The sequence below is a fragment of the Epinephelus lanceolatus genome, chromosome 14, assembly GCF_041903045.1.
Source record: "Epinephelus lanceolatus isolate andai-2023 chromosome 14, ASM4190304v1, whole genome shotgun sequence".
In the NCBI taxonomy this organism is placed as follows: Eukaryota; Metazoa; Chordata; class Actinopteri; order Perciformes; family Serranidae; genus Epinephelus; species Epinephelus lanceolatus.
In genome coordinates this window covers 24,684,144-24,698,548 of record NC_135747.1, presented here as the reverse complement: position 1 = coordinate 24,698,548, position 14,405 = coordinate 24,684,144, and the positions used below count along the sequence as shown (strand labels likewise).

The 14,405-nt window shown below is 41.1% G+C and overlaps 1 protein-coding gene across 5 annotated transcripts in view; it reads left to right on the top strand.

The window, feature by feature from the left end:
- LOC117251257 (dedicator of cytokinesis protein 9) overlaps positions 1–14,405 on the top strand; it is a 126,826-nt gene that overhangs the window by 90,953 nt on the left and 21,468 nt on the right. For all 5 annotated transcript variants that reach the window (XM_033617395.2, XM_078174516.1, XM_033617387.2 and 2 more), the window contains exons 10-32: positions 105–179; positions 287–427; positions 865–1,077; positions 2,462–2,584; positions 2,938–3,020; positions 3,797–3,919; positions 4,135–4,214; positions 4,343–4,530; positions 4,674–4,739; positions 4,826–4,918; positions 5,005–5,128; positions 5,998–6,116; positions 6,289–6,375; positions 6,486–6,575; positions 7,883–7,998; positions 8,711–8,780; positions 8,867–8,992; positions 9,095–9,166; positions 12,007–12,153; positions 12,264–12,347; positions 12,481–12,592; positions 13,390–13,568; positions 13,680–13,796. In XM_033617395.2, coding sequence (XP_033473286.2) covers positions 105–179; positions 287–427; positions 865–1,077; positions 2,462–2,584; positions 2,938–3,020; positions 3,797–3,919; positions 4,135–4,214; positions 4,343–4,530; positions 4,674–4,739; positions 4,826–4,918; positions 5,005–5,128; positions 5,998–6,116; positions 6,289–6,375; positions 6,486–6,575; positions 7,883–7,998; positions 8,711–8,780; positions 8,867–8,992; positions 9,095–9,166; positions 12,007–12,153; positions 12,264–12,347; positions 12,481–12,592; positions 13,390–13,568; positions 13,680–13,796 — 2,628 coding nt within the window. The remainder of the gene's footprint in view (positions 1–104; positions 180–286; positions 428–864; positions 1,078–2,461; positions 2,585–2,937; positions 3,021–3,796; positions 3,920–4,134; positions 4,215–4,342; positions 4,531–4,673; positions 4,740–4,825; positions 4,919–5,004; positions 5,129–5,997; positions 6,117–6,288; positions 6,376–6,485; positions 6,576–7,882; positions 7,999–8,710; positions 8,781–8,866; positions 8,993–9,094; positions 9,167–12,006; positions 12,154–12,263; positions 12,348–12,480; positions 12,593–13,389; positions 13,569–13,679; positions 13,797–14,405) is intronic.

Here is a 14,405-nt window from a genome sequence, read left to right as displayed (position 1 = left end):
CTGATGATAAAACCAACTGAGTGGAAATTTCTCAGACGATGCTTCTGGTGTTTCAGACAGTTTGTGGTTTAAATCGATTTAGGAAATGCCTTCCTTCTCCTCAGAGCGCAAGAGATATTGAGTCCAGGATGAGGAGCGAGACCAGGTTGAAGCTGTTCACCCTGGACCCTGACACACAGGTACTGAAATGTAAAGCGAATTAACGTCCACTCATTCCATCATCGTAATGAGATCCAACTGAACACTCCCTAATGAAATGCAATATCTTCCATTGTGCTGTCTTCAGAAACTCGATTTCTCAGGAATAGAGCCGGATGTGAAGCAGTTTGAGGAGAAGTTTGGCAAGCGGGTTCTTGTGAACTGCAATGACCTCTCATTCAACCTGCAGAGCTGTGTGGCAGAGAACGAGGAGGGACCAACCACCAACGTAAGACTGATCTTTTTCTGGCCACAATGGGCCCTAAATAACAGAAATATCATTATCCGGCTGACTAAAGACAGAGGAGATGGTTTGTTAGAGCGGCCGGATGGACTCCCCTCATTATTTGAACCGCTGAAGGACTCCTGTTGGCATAGCAACCAGGCTACAGGCTCAGTAATGGCAAACAATCCGTATAATGGAGCCTGATGTCCTGCTGTCCCTCCCAACAGAAACTGTCTATTAAAGAGACAACATGTCAAGACTGTGTCCCCACTGATATCACACACACACACACACACACACACAATACATAAGTACTGTAAAATGAAATATATTCTTGTGGATATGAAATTATTCTGTTTTTAAATTTGTTGAGATTGAGATTTATTTTAAAATCTGCATCATCGGTCTGACACAGAATTTTCACCCTCCTTCCTCTTCAGGTGGAGCCATTTTATGTCACCCTGTCACTGTTCGACATCCAGAATGGCCGTAAGATCTCCTCTGACTTCCACGTGGACTTAAACCACCCGTCCGTAAGAGGAATGGTGCCCAGTAACACCAGTCAGTATATGAACGGGGGAGGGGACGCCCATCCTGAGGGGCAACGGTTGGTCCATGGGGTGCCAGAGACAGCCATGCAATATCCAAGACAGGTAAAAATACCTTGAATTAAGATTTAAAAAAAATGCATGCAGCCATGCTAGTGGCTCTGTGAATCAGTGCTGTACACAAGTGGTTATCAGTGTTAAAGTGCCATAAAGCTGCAGTCTTCCTAATGGCCAGCAGGAGGCAGCTCCTTGCACAAATAAGTCCAGTTGCATAGAAGGCTATTCAAAAATGTCCATACTTCTCACTTGATTTATTGCCTAAGTAAACATTTTCTAATGAGTTTATGGTCTCAGTGGTGAGTTTAAAAGCTTCGTCAATATAGCATGATGTTAATTTTGTAAATGATGGTACCATTTACAGCTTGAGTCCTCAACAGAGGGTCCTCAGAGTTACTGCAGGAGGGCCGCCAAATGATTGTTTTGTTGTTGTTGTTGTTGTTGTTTTAAAAAAAAAGTAAATATTTCTTTAAATTTCTTTAAATATTTTCTTTAAATATACGTTAAAATGAATCCAACATATTTTGCCTTTGTGTAAGTGGATTTTCCACACTCATCTACCTGAGAAGCAAATACAGGTCAAGACTGCAGCCTGAGCCCTGATAATCTCCATCTGCCCTGTTTAATATGAGACTCAGTTTTATACAATATGGCTTGTGGTCGAAAACTAGTTACTGTGAGGGCACCACAGCGGTAGCAGTCCCCTCGCTCCTCTACAGCTCCATCCTCTCGTCCAAATATGGTCACTTCTACCTCCCAAAAAACAAGATGGTGATGGCCAAAATGCCAAACTCCAGGCTTCAAAACAGTAGTCCAAAAACTAATGACTTACATCACAGTACCTACTCCTTTTGTACAGTCTATGACTGTACACGGTGGTGCTTTGAGCTAAATGCTAATGTCATCATGCTAACAGTGATAATGCCAACATGCTGTTATTTAGCTGGTAAAATGTCTAACAGGTTTACTATCTTAATTTAGCGTATTAGCATGCTAACTACACTAATTACAGTAAATACAGTTACAGCTGAGGTTGAAAAGTATGTCATTAGCTTTACAGGTCATACAACAGTTGAACAAATTAACATTTGGACCTGAAAATGGAACAAATGAAAAGTCTGGGAAGTTTTTACAGTTCATCTTCAGAGGGACACACATGTCTGTATAAAATTTTATAACAAATCCATCCAATAGTTGTTGAGACATTTCACTTAAAACCACAAATGTGAACCTGACAATGACGCTAGAGGAAAAGTCAGGGGTTCACCAAAGGCATTAGGGTTTATCCTCTGGGAAACATTAAAGTGATGGATCACCTGACAGACCAACATTGCCACCTCACCACCACCAACTATATCTGTCTTTGTTTTCATATTATTCTTAAAATACATCTGAAAAGTTGAGGTAATTGTAATTTTCATTGTCTCTACAGGGAGTGTTCTCGGTAACGTGCCCCCACCCAGATATCTTCTTGGTGGCTCGCATAGAGAAGGTGCTCCAGGGAGGAATCAACCACTGTGCTGAGCCGTACATGAAAAGTTCAGACTCCACCAAGGTACTGACCCACCCACGAACTCCCATCACCGTCCTCCTCACGAGGCGGCATGTTCCCCCACACTCAGCAGATTCCACCAGATTATTCCACATTATACACAGATAATCATCCTTGTTTTTAAGTGCCGACCAGTTGCACAGACTCTCAACACAAGCATTGACTTTGGCTGTACAAATGTGGTTGTGCACCCTGAAGGGACCATGGTGGGTCGTAATGTAATTCAAGCGAGAAGGAAATGTGTTTTGTGTGTGCACAGCAGCATGATGAATTTGTTACAGTGCTGCAGGGCTGAGACCAACTCGAGTGTTGAAGTGATGAAGCTGAAATCACACTGTGTGTCTGTTTTCCACTAGGTGGCACAGAAGGTCCTGAAGAATGCCAAGCTGGCGTGTGGCCGGTTAGGGCAGTACAGGATGCCTTTTGCCTGGGCAGCAAGGTACTTTATTTCTCTTAATAAGTAAGATTTCTAACTGTATTGAGTTGCAAGTCCTGTGTACTTGACACAAGGAAGGACATGTTAGTGATTTACACAAAAACATAAATTCCATATTCTGATAATTACATACTAATACCACATTTTCTCATCTGTCTTTAAGGTTTCTGCCTGTAAGACAGATTTTTATTGGCAATTGCGGTTGTTTAACAATGAAGACAACAACTCCCATGATCCCACTCTACATAACAAGGTCAATCAGTTTTGATTGAGAGACCTCTTGTGGCTGAAATTACACATGGCTAGAGCCTATCCTAGCTGACATTAGGCGAGAGGCAGGGTACACTCTGGACAGGCCGCTAGACTATCGCCAAGCTGACACATAGAAACAGACAACCATTCATGCTCACATTCACATTTACGGCCAATTTAGCATCATCAGTTAACCTAATCTGTGGGAGGAAGCCGGAGTACCCTGAGAAAACCCAGCTGACACGGAGAGAACATACAAACTCTACATAGAAGGACTCCCCCACCCCGGGTTCAAACCCGGAACGGTTTTTGTGAGGCAACAATGCTAACCACTGCATCACCATGCCGCCAAAAACTAAATAGACGAATCAGTTGTGGAAATAACTCTTAGCTGTGACCTAGACTGTAAACTTTCATCCTTTGTCCAATGAAACATCATCATCCAACTACTTTTGCTCATTTAAACAGGTTACGTGGATGCATTCAGGACACTACAATGTTCCTGACTCTTCTTTTTCTTCTTGCAGGCCTTTGTTCAAAGATGCTTCAGGGACACTCGACAAAAGTGCTCGTTTCTCAGCTCTGTACAGACAGGACAGCAACAAGCTATCCAACGACGATATGCTCAAATTGCTAGCCGACTTCAGAAAGTTAGTAATGCTTCATTGAGTCCTCTGTAATGTAAATTGTCTAAGTGGTCTTGCAGATGTTCTGGAAAGGAAAATGTTCCTATAGGTTGTACTTTGGAAAATGCTGGTCAATTTTGAAAATAAGATGTTTGCTTACATCTGTGAGTGCGGTGTGCATATATACCATTTGGAGATGACAGCAAAGGCTTAACTGGAGTTTATTTTCCTTTCCCCAGGCCAGAGAAGATGGCCAAGCTGCCTGTAATCCTAGGAAACCTTGATGTTACCATTGACAATGTAGCCCCCGACTTGACAAGTAAGGCCCCTGAAATCGCTCCGTGCCGCTAACATGAGAGATGAAAGCTGTTTTTGCTCAGAGCAGATCGGTCACATTGTCTGCAGGCTGTTTATTTGGTCTCCCCTCCCTCCTGCTTCTGTGTATAGATTGTGTTACCTCATCCTACATTCCTGTGAAGCAGTTTGATGTCAGTGAGAAGACCAACGTCTTCTTTGAAGTGGAGGAGTTTGTGCCGTGCATAGCCAAATGTTCTCAGCCTTTCACCATCTACAACAATCACCTCTATGTCTACCCGAAGCACTTGAAGTACGACAGCCAAAAATCATTTGCAAAGGTATCACAAACTTTTATTATGTAGTGTTATTTTGCAAGATCATTAACACAGGTGGAGGAATAATGATGATTTTGTCCTACATAGTAACCTTAAAGTTTACTATGTGGCTAACTGGGTCACTTTTACTTGTCCTGTGTCCTCAGGCTAGAAACATAGCTGTCTGCATTGAGTTCAAGGAGTCAGATGAGGAGGACGCTGTTTCACTGAAGGTAAACTTTCACAGACAGTGTCCTGGAAGTGCTTCCACATCCCCTCCCATCACAGGGATCCACTAACTATTGCTATCACTCCACAGTGCATCTATGGCCGACCTGGAGGATCCTTGTTTACCAAAAATGCCTTTGCTGCAGTATTACATCACCAGCAGAACCCTGAATTCTACGATGAGGTTAGATACATTGCATAATAACAGAAAGGTGTGTATAAGTCAGTGCCATCAGTGACTGAATGTTTATTTGTGCTCTCATTCCTCAGTTTAAGATCGAGCTGCCAACCCAGCTCCACGAGAAACATCATCTGCTGTTCACCTTCCACCACGTCAGCTGTGACAGCAACAGCAAGGCCAGCACCAAAAAGAGAGACCTGGTTGAGACTCAGGGTAACACTGATTTACAATCACATCATCTAAGATATCTGTATTTTATGACTTTTGCACATGAAGTAATAATAATAATATCCATCTCTTACTGGCAGCTGACTCTGGGCTTTTAACTATTCTCGTTTTTCTTGATCTAAGTGCAGCCTTCGATACCATTTAGCAGCTAGCTACCATTAATATCACTGGCACCACTTTCGACTGGTTTAAATCATATCTCTCTGGTCGCAACTCACTTTGTTCAAATCAGAAATGTCAGATCCAACTCTTTTCTGGTTACAAGCGGTGTTCTCAGGGCTCTGATCTAGGTCCCCTTTTATTTATTATCTACCGCCTACCTCTTGGCCATATCTACAGAGAATTTGGCATTCAGTTCCACTGCTATGATGATGACACCCAACTCTACAGTATCTATCCACTAGGCCTGCTTCCACTCTTCCCTCCAATTCCCTTTCTGACTGCTTACTGGATATTAAATATTGGCTTTCATGCAATTTACTCAAACTTAACAGTGATAAAACTGAGGTTCTCCTTGTGGGTACTAAATCCACTTTGGCTGAACCACACAGTTTCACTCTAACCATTTACAACTCCAAAGTCCATCCATCCCCTTCTCCATTAAGAGTCTTTATACAATTTTTGTCTGGTCATTTTAATAACTTTTCTTGTATATTACGGAATTGTTTGATTTTATCATCTATGGATACATTGCTGCTTGTTTTTTTGTAATTGTGTCTTGTAAGGTGTCCTTGAGTGCTTTCAAAGGTGTCTATAAATAAAATGCATAATTATTATCATTTACTGTATAAAGTTATCTCTGCTGAAGCATTAGAATCTTAGCTGATCATCTTCTCTTTGGTCTCTGCTTTCAGTGGGTTACGCCTGGCTCCCCTTGCTGAAGGACGGCCGGGTGACCATGAATGAGAGTCAGATCCCTGTGGCTGTCAACCTGCCCGCTGGATACCTCAGTTGTCTGGAGGGTGCCAGCAAGGTAGAGTGCATCCTTAAGTTGCCTTATTTACTCAGAGTTCAAGTGCTGTCCTCTCTTTGTCTTCCTTTGGTGCAAAGCTGATATATACCAAGACACTGACAAATATCTGTCCATATTAATGATATTTACTGAATTATTGAGCACAGGATTGTTGCTTTTCTTTGTATTACAGCATTCAGGTCCTGAAGTCAAATGGGTGGATGGAGGCAAGCCTTTATTTAAGGTGTCCACTCATCTTGTGTCCACTGTCTACACTCAGGTTAGTTTTTGTTTTTCACAATGACTGTAGAAACACTTTGTTTTCTTGGTCGAAACTCAACTGGGTGAAATAAAACTTCTGTAATCTGACTTTCTTTGTGTCTCTCATAGGATCAACATTTGCACAACTTCTTTCATCACTGTCAGAGCACTGTGCCTGCACCCCAGGTGTCAGGGGGAGAACTGGTCAAATACCTGAAGGTAAAATAATGAGCATAAAAACTAGGGATTCAGTAGGAATCTGACTGTGAGTTAAAATATCAATAGTCTTTCCCAAGATATGCTGGCTCCACCTGTAAACACATGCTAGTTAATATAACAAAGTGCATTTTTTGGTCATTTAATTTGTTAAGATTATATGTTAAATCTGTGTTTCAAATTTGCATTTGTTTTTATTGAAATTATCTGCTTGTGCTTGTTGTTTATATCTAAGAAAATGTGCAGACCTTATGCCTTAATTAAAGGTATTGTTGTGGTCTTGTGTGAATTAAATGGCTAGTAATGTGTATACATGCTTGAGAGAACTTTTAAAGAGACTGTTAATGCTGCTCTGAGTCATATTCAAACCATAATCCACAATGTTGACATATAGTTTACATTCCAGTGTTGGTATATACTGTATAACTGAGTGCATATGCCCTGCATGGATTTATAAATGAAGGATTTGGACTTAAATCTGAACAGACTGACATGTGATTCTTTTTTTTGGATACCTAAAGGGAAGGTCAGACATGTTTTTACACTTAAAACCTCCCTGTATTAACTTGGAAGCTAATCGTAGCTCATACTCACTGTGAAACCGCAGACAGTCACACTCAGTTGGAGCTGAATCACATGGAGATTAATGTTCCTTTTTGGGCTGTAGCTCACCAACAGCGCATTCTTCTGGACGGATTGTGTAGGTTTTTTTCTACTGCAGTCCACACAGAATTTAACTGTTCCTTAGCTGCAGAGATTAGGCTGATCACAATAAATCTGTCAGATATCTAGCCCTGATTCTTTTTCCACTTTTTTTTTTTTGTCCTGTGGTACTGGTAGCTCAGTTATCACGTTTTCCATCGCTTGCTGTCTTATTCCAGTTCATGGGAACCTTAGTTTACTGTTCCCCGGGCAGACATTGACATGGAGAACAACACTTGGTCCAATGCATCTCTTGGGTTCTAATGTAAACACAGCAGAGAACACGAACAATGGCCAGAGGGTCAAACAGCAGGTCAGCCATGTTGACTGGCAGCTGGCCAAATGACAGGGCTTGTGTTAGCTTCCTGTACACGGCAGTGATGTACCTGCACTCTGTCTTGCTCCAGGCGGCAGAGGCATAAGGTGTGGGTCATTAGCGCTGTGTTTGTCATGCGCATGTTCTCCTGTTGTTTTAATTTGATTATTTCCTCATATTATTATTTATATGCCTTCTGTGCTCTTTGTTTGAGAATTGAGAGAGGACACGTCACTGTTTTCCACATTTATTCTTCATACATGAACATATCTCTGTGATGTTTTACCCTCAGAGTCTGCACGCGATGGAGAGCCATGTGATGATCAAGTTCCTGCCCACCACCCTTAATCAGCTGTTCAGGGTGCTGACCAGCGCCACCCAAGAGGACGTGGCGGTCAACGTCACCAGGCAAGTTTCCCTGAGACGATCCGTGACTAAACAACACCTTAAAATTTAAATGATGAAAGAGAACTCTGTAGAAAGCTGATTTTTATTCAATCATTGTTTCTATAAATTACAACTATTTTCTGTCATTAATTGAGTACAAATCTGGTTTGTTTGTTTTTTTTTTGAGTTTTTGATCTGACATGCCGATCAATAAGGCTTTCCTGTGGGCAAGAACGTTGTATTACATATTAAATAATATTAAAGTGGATATAGACACTTTTTTGCTTCACTTAACTTATAAATCTGTCTTTTTACTGTTTTTTTTATTGCTGTTTATAATTCTCGGTAGACATTGCTGCTACTTATTTTTTATGGACTTTTTTTTTATCACTCTTTTGTAAGTACTATTATATTATATATTCTTCTAGCCCATTGAATGTGAACTTAGGGCATTGCTGTAAAAGAGCTTAATGCTCAGTAAATTTTCCTGGAATAAAAATGGTTTGATTTTGATTGATATTTGGGGATTTTTATGAATATATTCAAACAATAGCCAAACAATGTGTGTTTAAAACTTAAAGCTATTTCCAGGCCTGGAAAACAATTTTTCTAATTTCATAACTTCTCCTGCAGGACTTTGAAAAGTTGTCTGTTTCCACATTAAACGTCTGTAGATTTGTGAGTGAGGAACTTTTCCTTACAGATGCTTCCCTTTTCCATTGTTACCATTTAGAGTCATGATTCACATCGTTGCCCAGTGCCACGAGGAGGGGTTGGAGCACTACCTGAGATCTTATGTGAAGGTAAAATTCACACGCTGCATATCACAGCTCACTACCTATATGTTAGTGTTTGTACTCACAGTTGTGTCTGCATGTGTCTGATACAGTTTGTATTCAAGACTGAGCCACACACGTCCTCCACCACCCGAACAGTGCATGAGGAGCTGGCTAAAGCCATGACTGCTATCCTGAAGCCGTCCACTGACTTCCTCACGAGCAACAAACTCCTCAAGGTAACGTATTTGTACTTCTTTAAAGGATTACACAGCGTATAATTATAACTGACATGAGTTTCCTCTTTATTGTTCTCTGATTGATGTTTGTCTGCCCCGCAGTACTCCTGGTATTTCTTTGAAGCCTTAGTCAAGTCCATGGCTCAGTACTTGATTGAGAGCGGTAAAGTGAGGGTAAGTCTGCCACAACATGTGTGTTTGACTCAGGGGTGTCTGCTTCGTAACAGCGTAAGCTCTTCACTGTGGTTTACAACATGCCAAGTCTTGTGGACAGCCACAGCGCCACAGTCAGAGTATTATGTATCCACAGTCTGCCCCACACTGCCGTGCACTTTAATTGGCTGCATTTGTTCGAACCCCATAAGCGACCACATCCCTGTGTTTAACCTCCGCTGGAATAATGTGGAGGCCGCAGTGTGTGGAGGAGATCACACCCGTCTGCAAACTGTGTTTCAGTTACAGTACAAGGAGATATTCTATATCTTTGTTAATGTCTATGAATCCAACAAAAAGACTAAAACCAACAATATATAATAAAGGAACACGGTGTGCGTGCAGCAGTGTGGCTTATTGATGTGTTTTTAACAACAATGGATCTTTATGGTACAGAGAATAAGCTGTCTCAGGTTTTAGCTACATAAACAATTTATACAGTATATTGTTAGATTTTGGTCTTTTCATGGATTGTTTTTTACCATAACAAAAATTTAGAATATTACCAGAATTTTCTTTTAATGACAGGAATAATTCCCAGGAAAAACAATATTTTTACCATGCATGAGGTTCATTACCATGTATGAATCATATTATATACGTCTCATTTGGGAAATGTGAAGACATGATTAGCATACTAACAGAAAACAACTACTAATTTAATGTCCCTGCACCACAAACAAAGACAGACCTTTCACATCCTGAGACACATGACACAGTCAAACTTGCCTTTGATATTAACTAATTCCTGTAGGCTTTTGACACCTATACTTTCGTCTGTTTTTTTGAAGTCTTTGTCAAAAGGTGCTGCTTCAATAAAGTTTTAAATCTAACGTTATTGTTTCCCTGTGCGATATGTCAAAGGAGTAAATTCCATTCATGCAAACCTCTGTACATTACTGTACGATTGATTGAGTTTGTTCTTACTGTTGGTAATATAAAGTTTCCTCTTGCAGCATGTCTTGTAGGGTAATCATGTCTATCTGAACTAAAAGATTTTTTTTTTTAACGAACTGAACTGTTGTAACTGAGATATTGCAGATGAGTACTAGTAATGAGTACAGTGCTGCAGAATTAGATCTTAAAGTTGGGACTTCTGGTTCCCTTGTCTCGAAGTCAGTGTGTTTTTTTTTAATTGGTTTTTGCTAAGATGCCTTAAATAAGGTCTGTGGTTAACAAAAGATTAAGAGATTTTCACGTTTTGTTCTCTGGCTTAAAACACGTCAGTTAATACACCACGTATAAAGTTTGAAGCTTTTTGTGTGTCCTACATAAGGTGGTCGCTAGTCTCTATATATAGACTACATTCAGTGAATGTAGAGTCTGTAGGCAAACCCTGGAGATTTTGCCTCCGGAAGAAGAGCGGAAGAGCTCTGGTTTCCGGTTGTAGGCTGTTTGTAGTCTGCGTGATATTGACCAATCACGTTTGAGCCAGCTGCAGTTGTTGCTAGGTTAAATGATCCGTGCGGTGAACTAACGAGGCGGAACATAATTGGCGTCACTGCAAACTCTGAATCCATCGCAATGGTTCAGCATATTTACTTATATATAAATGGAAGTCAGAAACAGAAATTCGCCTCCTCCGCCCAAATCAAACCGGAATGCCAAAAAAAATCAGGGGTCTGCCCCCAATTGGCTGTATCACCGTCTGCCGGAAGTCAGACGCCGAATACAGCTGATGGGTTATGAGAATGGGTGGTCGCCAACAAGCGGCTAAAAGAGACCACAGCACATCATCATGCTGAACATGGCTTATAGACTCGTTGTGGTGGTGATGTTGAAGTCATGTGACCATGGTCAGGCCAGTCATTAGGAATTATAGACAGGGGGAAGGTTTTTTAAAATCAGGCCCCTCATCCACACCCACTACCACCACTCACCCTTTGTTCAAACACCAACAGGAGCAAGTTCAAATTAGTTCTTGGCCATTAGTCTTGTAGTAACCATTTCCAAATCCAGTGTTATAGACTTATCCAGGCCAAACTTTCCCTCACCAGAATTAAGCCTAACTTTAGAGCGTTATTTGACCCCTTTCCAATGATATAGCATGACATGGTACAACTGATAAAACTGAACCGGCTTCATTGGATTTTATTTGCTAGTCTGCCGAGCTCCTCATCTTTGCCATGTTCAACTTCACCTGTCACATCTTGTGCTTCTTCATGCTTTTTTGGGGTGGCAAAAAATTTGAATCTGCTCCTTTCATTTTCTTGTTCTCTCTGCACCCTGGCTTTTCTTATTCGAACCACTGATCTTTGGTAAAGCACTTAGTTAGTCATGCTACAGTACACTTTCTATCTCTACATTAGCTGTGCATGTGTGTTCTGCATATCTGACCGGCTGCTGTTATTGAAAACATTACCATGTCAATACATACAACTTGTAGTGTCAGTGACCTAAGTCAGTAAGCAATTTTTTGTTCTTGATCCTATTTTAGGATCAACCATAGACCTTTGGATGAGCCCCCACAGACCGGGGTAATCTGTACCCTTTGGCGCCCTCTGATGGTGGGCTTGCAACATTATCTTTTTACCTCTGGCGATTGCATTTACGCTTCAGAAACCATAAAAGTGGTGTCCATCTGTGAAGGTTATCTTGTCAATTCCAACATGAAAGAAACATTGACTTTGCCACAGAGCTTATTTTCTGGAGTAATCCAAAATCCAATGGAAAAATCCTATTGGCTTTTTGTCGAGGAATGCAGGAACGTTTTTTTTTTTTTTTTTCCTACAAAAAAACCCCGCAGCACTGTATTTTGCTGTGTAATAACATCTGTATGATGTCTGTGCTGTGTCCTGCAGCTGTCCAGAAACCAGCGCTTCTCAGCATCCTTCCATCACACTGTGGAGACTCTGGTCAACATGATGATGCCACACATCACTCAGAAATATAAGGACAACCTGGATGCTGCCAGGAATGCCAACCACAGTCTGGCGGTCTTCATCAAGGTCAGGAGCCACAGTAACTGTATATGGCACGAATTTGACATCACAAAGTGTACAAGTATATATATGTATACTTACTTAATAGTAATTTGCTTTTCTATATCATTCTGTAGCGCTGTTTCAACCTGATGGACAGAGGCTTCATGTTCAAGCAGATCAACAACTACATCAACTGTTTTATGCCTGGAGATCCAAAGGTACACACTACAGCATTTACACAAACAAAATGTCCGACATCTTGTTTGTAGAAATGTGCAAAGTCTTGTCTGAGCTGTGCTTTAATGCTGTATTAACTCTTCCTTAATTAATGTCTGTTGTTTCTAAATGCAGACGCTGTTTGAGTTCAGGTTTGAGTTCCTGCGTGTTGTCTGCAACCACGAGCACTACGTCCCCTTAAACCTGCCCATGCCATTTGGAAAGGGAAGGATACTGAGATTTCAAGGTGAGGAGATCATCACATTTACCTTCTGGTCAAGTATCAAGTCTGATGATGAGTTTATATTGCCTTTTTTATTGTACAGCTCATGCATACATAATGAAAGTCTAATTAAATATCAGTTAAATAGGTTTGGTGTTGATGTAGCAGTCTTTGATCCTACAGAACATACTTTGTTTTTTATTTTCCTCAATTAGCTTTATTATCTCCATATGATACAGTGGAGTCATGTGATACTCTAGTAGGTAGGTGTAAGGGTGCGTCGCTTGCATGTCATCTCCAAAAAGAGCAGACTTGGATCTAATCATTCAATTATCTTCCATTTTTGCTGCAATCTGTTTTTTTTATTTCTAAGAAATCTTTAAAGATCTTTCATGCTTTAAATGCAGGTTATAAAAAGACTGAAGAAGATGAAACAGTGTGCTAAACTTGATGACATTTTGGGGAATATTTGAGTGTGATTTGGGATTGCTTTACTTGCTTTGTGTTGGAAACCATCTGTGAACAGCTGCTGCTCTTCCATCAGAAGCTTAAATCCCATTTGTCTTTTTCCACAATGATCACAGTTGATGTGGAGCAGCAGCTCAGTCGCACAGCCTGAATCTGTCAAACACAAAATCCAAGTTTCCCTGTAAATCTGTTTTTGCTTCACAAAGACTGTTGGATGATATTTGTATTATTCACCAGGATTTAACTCCGCCGCCAATCTGTATTCTGTTCAAGCTCTGGTGCTCTGTGTCAGATTGATTTCGGATTATATATTTACACTCTGGTTCTGACTCCTCATCTCTTCCTCCCCTTAGACCTCCAGATGGATTACTCGCTGACAGATGACTTCTGTAAGAACCACTTCCTGGTCGGGCTGCTGCTCAGGGAGGTCAGTGCAGCTCTGCAGGAGTTCAGGGAGATTCGACAGATAGCCATCCACGTGCTGAAGAACCTGATGATGAAGCACACGTTCGACGACCGCTACACCTCCAAAGTAAGCAGAGCCCTCTCTCTGTATCTCCATCTCCTGCATTTCCACCTCACTTAAGTATCTGGCGTGTGTGCTCTTGAGAAATTCGGTTGAGAGAGTTGTTTGTTTTTTCAGAGCCAGCAGGCCAGGTTGGCCACGCTGTACTTTCCCTTGTTTGGTCTGCTCCAAGAGAACGTCAACAGGCTGAATGTGAAGGAAGTGTCCCCGTTCACCGTCAACCACTCCAACAATGTAAGGGAGCCACCTAGTGGCTGCTTTTCTTATATCTTATCTACCATGCATAGCTTTCAGTTTATTCAGTTATTTTCATTAAACAAATATTGATAAATTGTTTTAAACACTCAGATCTTTTGAAGTGATACCAGTCTGTCCACTCAAGCAGGCAAGACACGAACTATGTATTTAAAAGTTACATTAAATTTTTCTGCTACATCATATCTATGAATCCACAATAGCTGTGACCTCCATGCTGAATGGTTATCAACCTTTTTCGTGTCAAGGACCCCTACACTGATACACATTTGGTCATGGACCCCCATTTGGTAGGATTTCACTTCAGGGACCTCCATCTACAAAAGATTTTGGCTGTTAGATATGATGAAGACCAGAATTCTATAGCTGTCAACTACCATTAAGGAGGTGACTGTGGAGCAAGTGAACCTTATGATCCGAATAGTCACTCTTATGACTCTTAGGGTGCTTTTTAATTATGCTAAGTGTCCCCAAGCCTCCCTCACTTGCGTCTCTTCCTCGCATCTTTGCTTCTCCCAGCAAGGATGTGAAAGAGAGATGTGGGGAAGAGACACAAGGATACACGTGTGTTTCCTTGCTCTGAGCTCC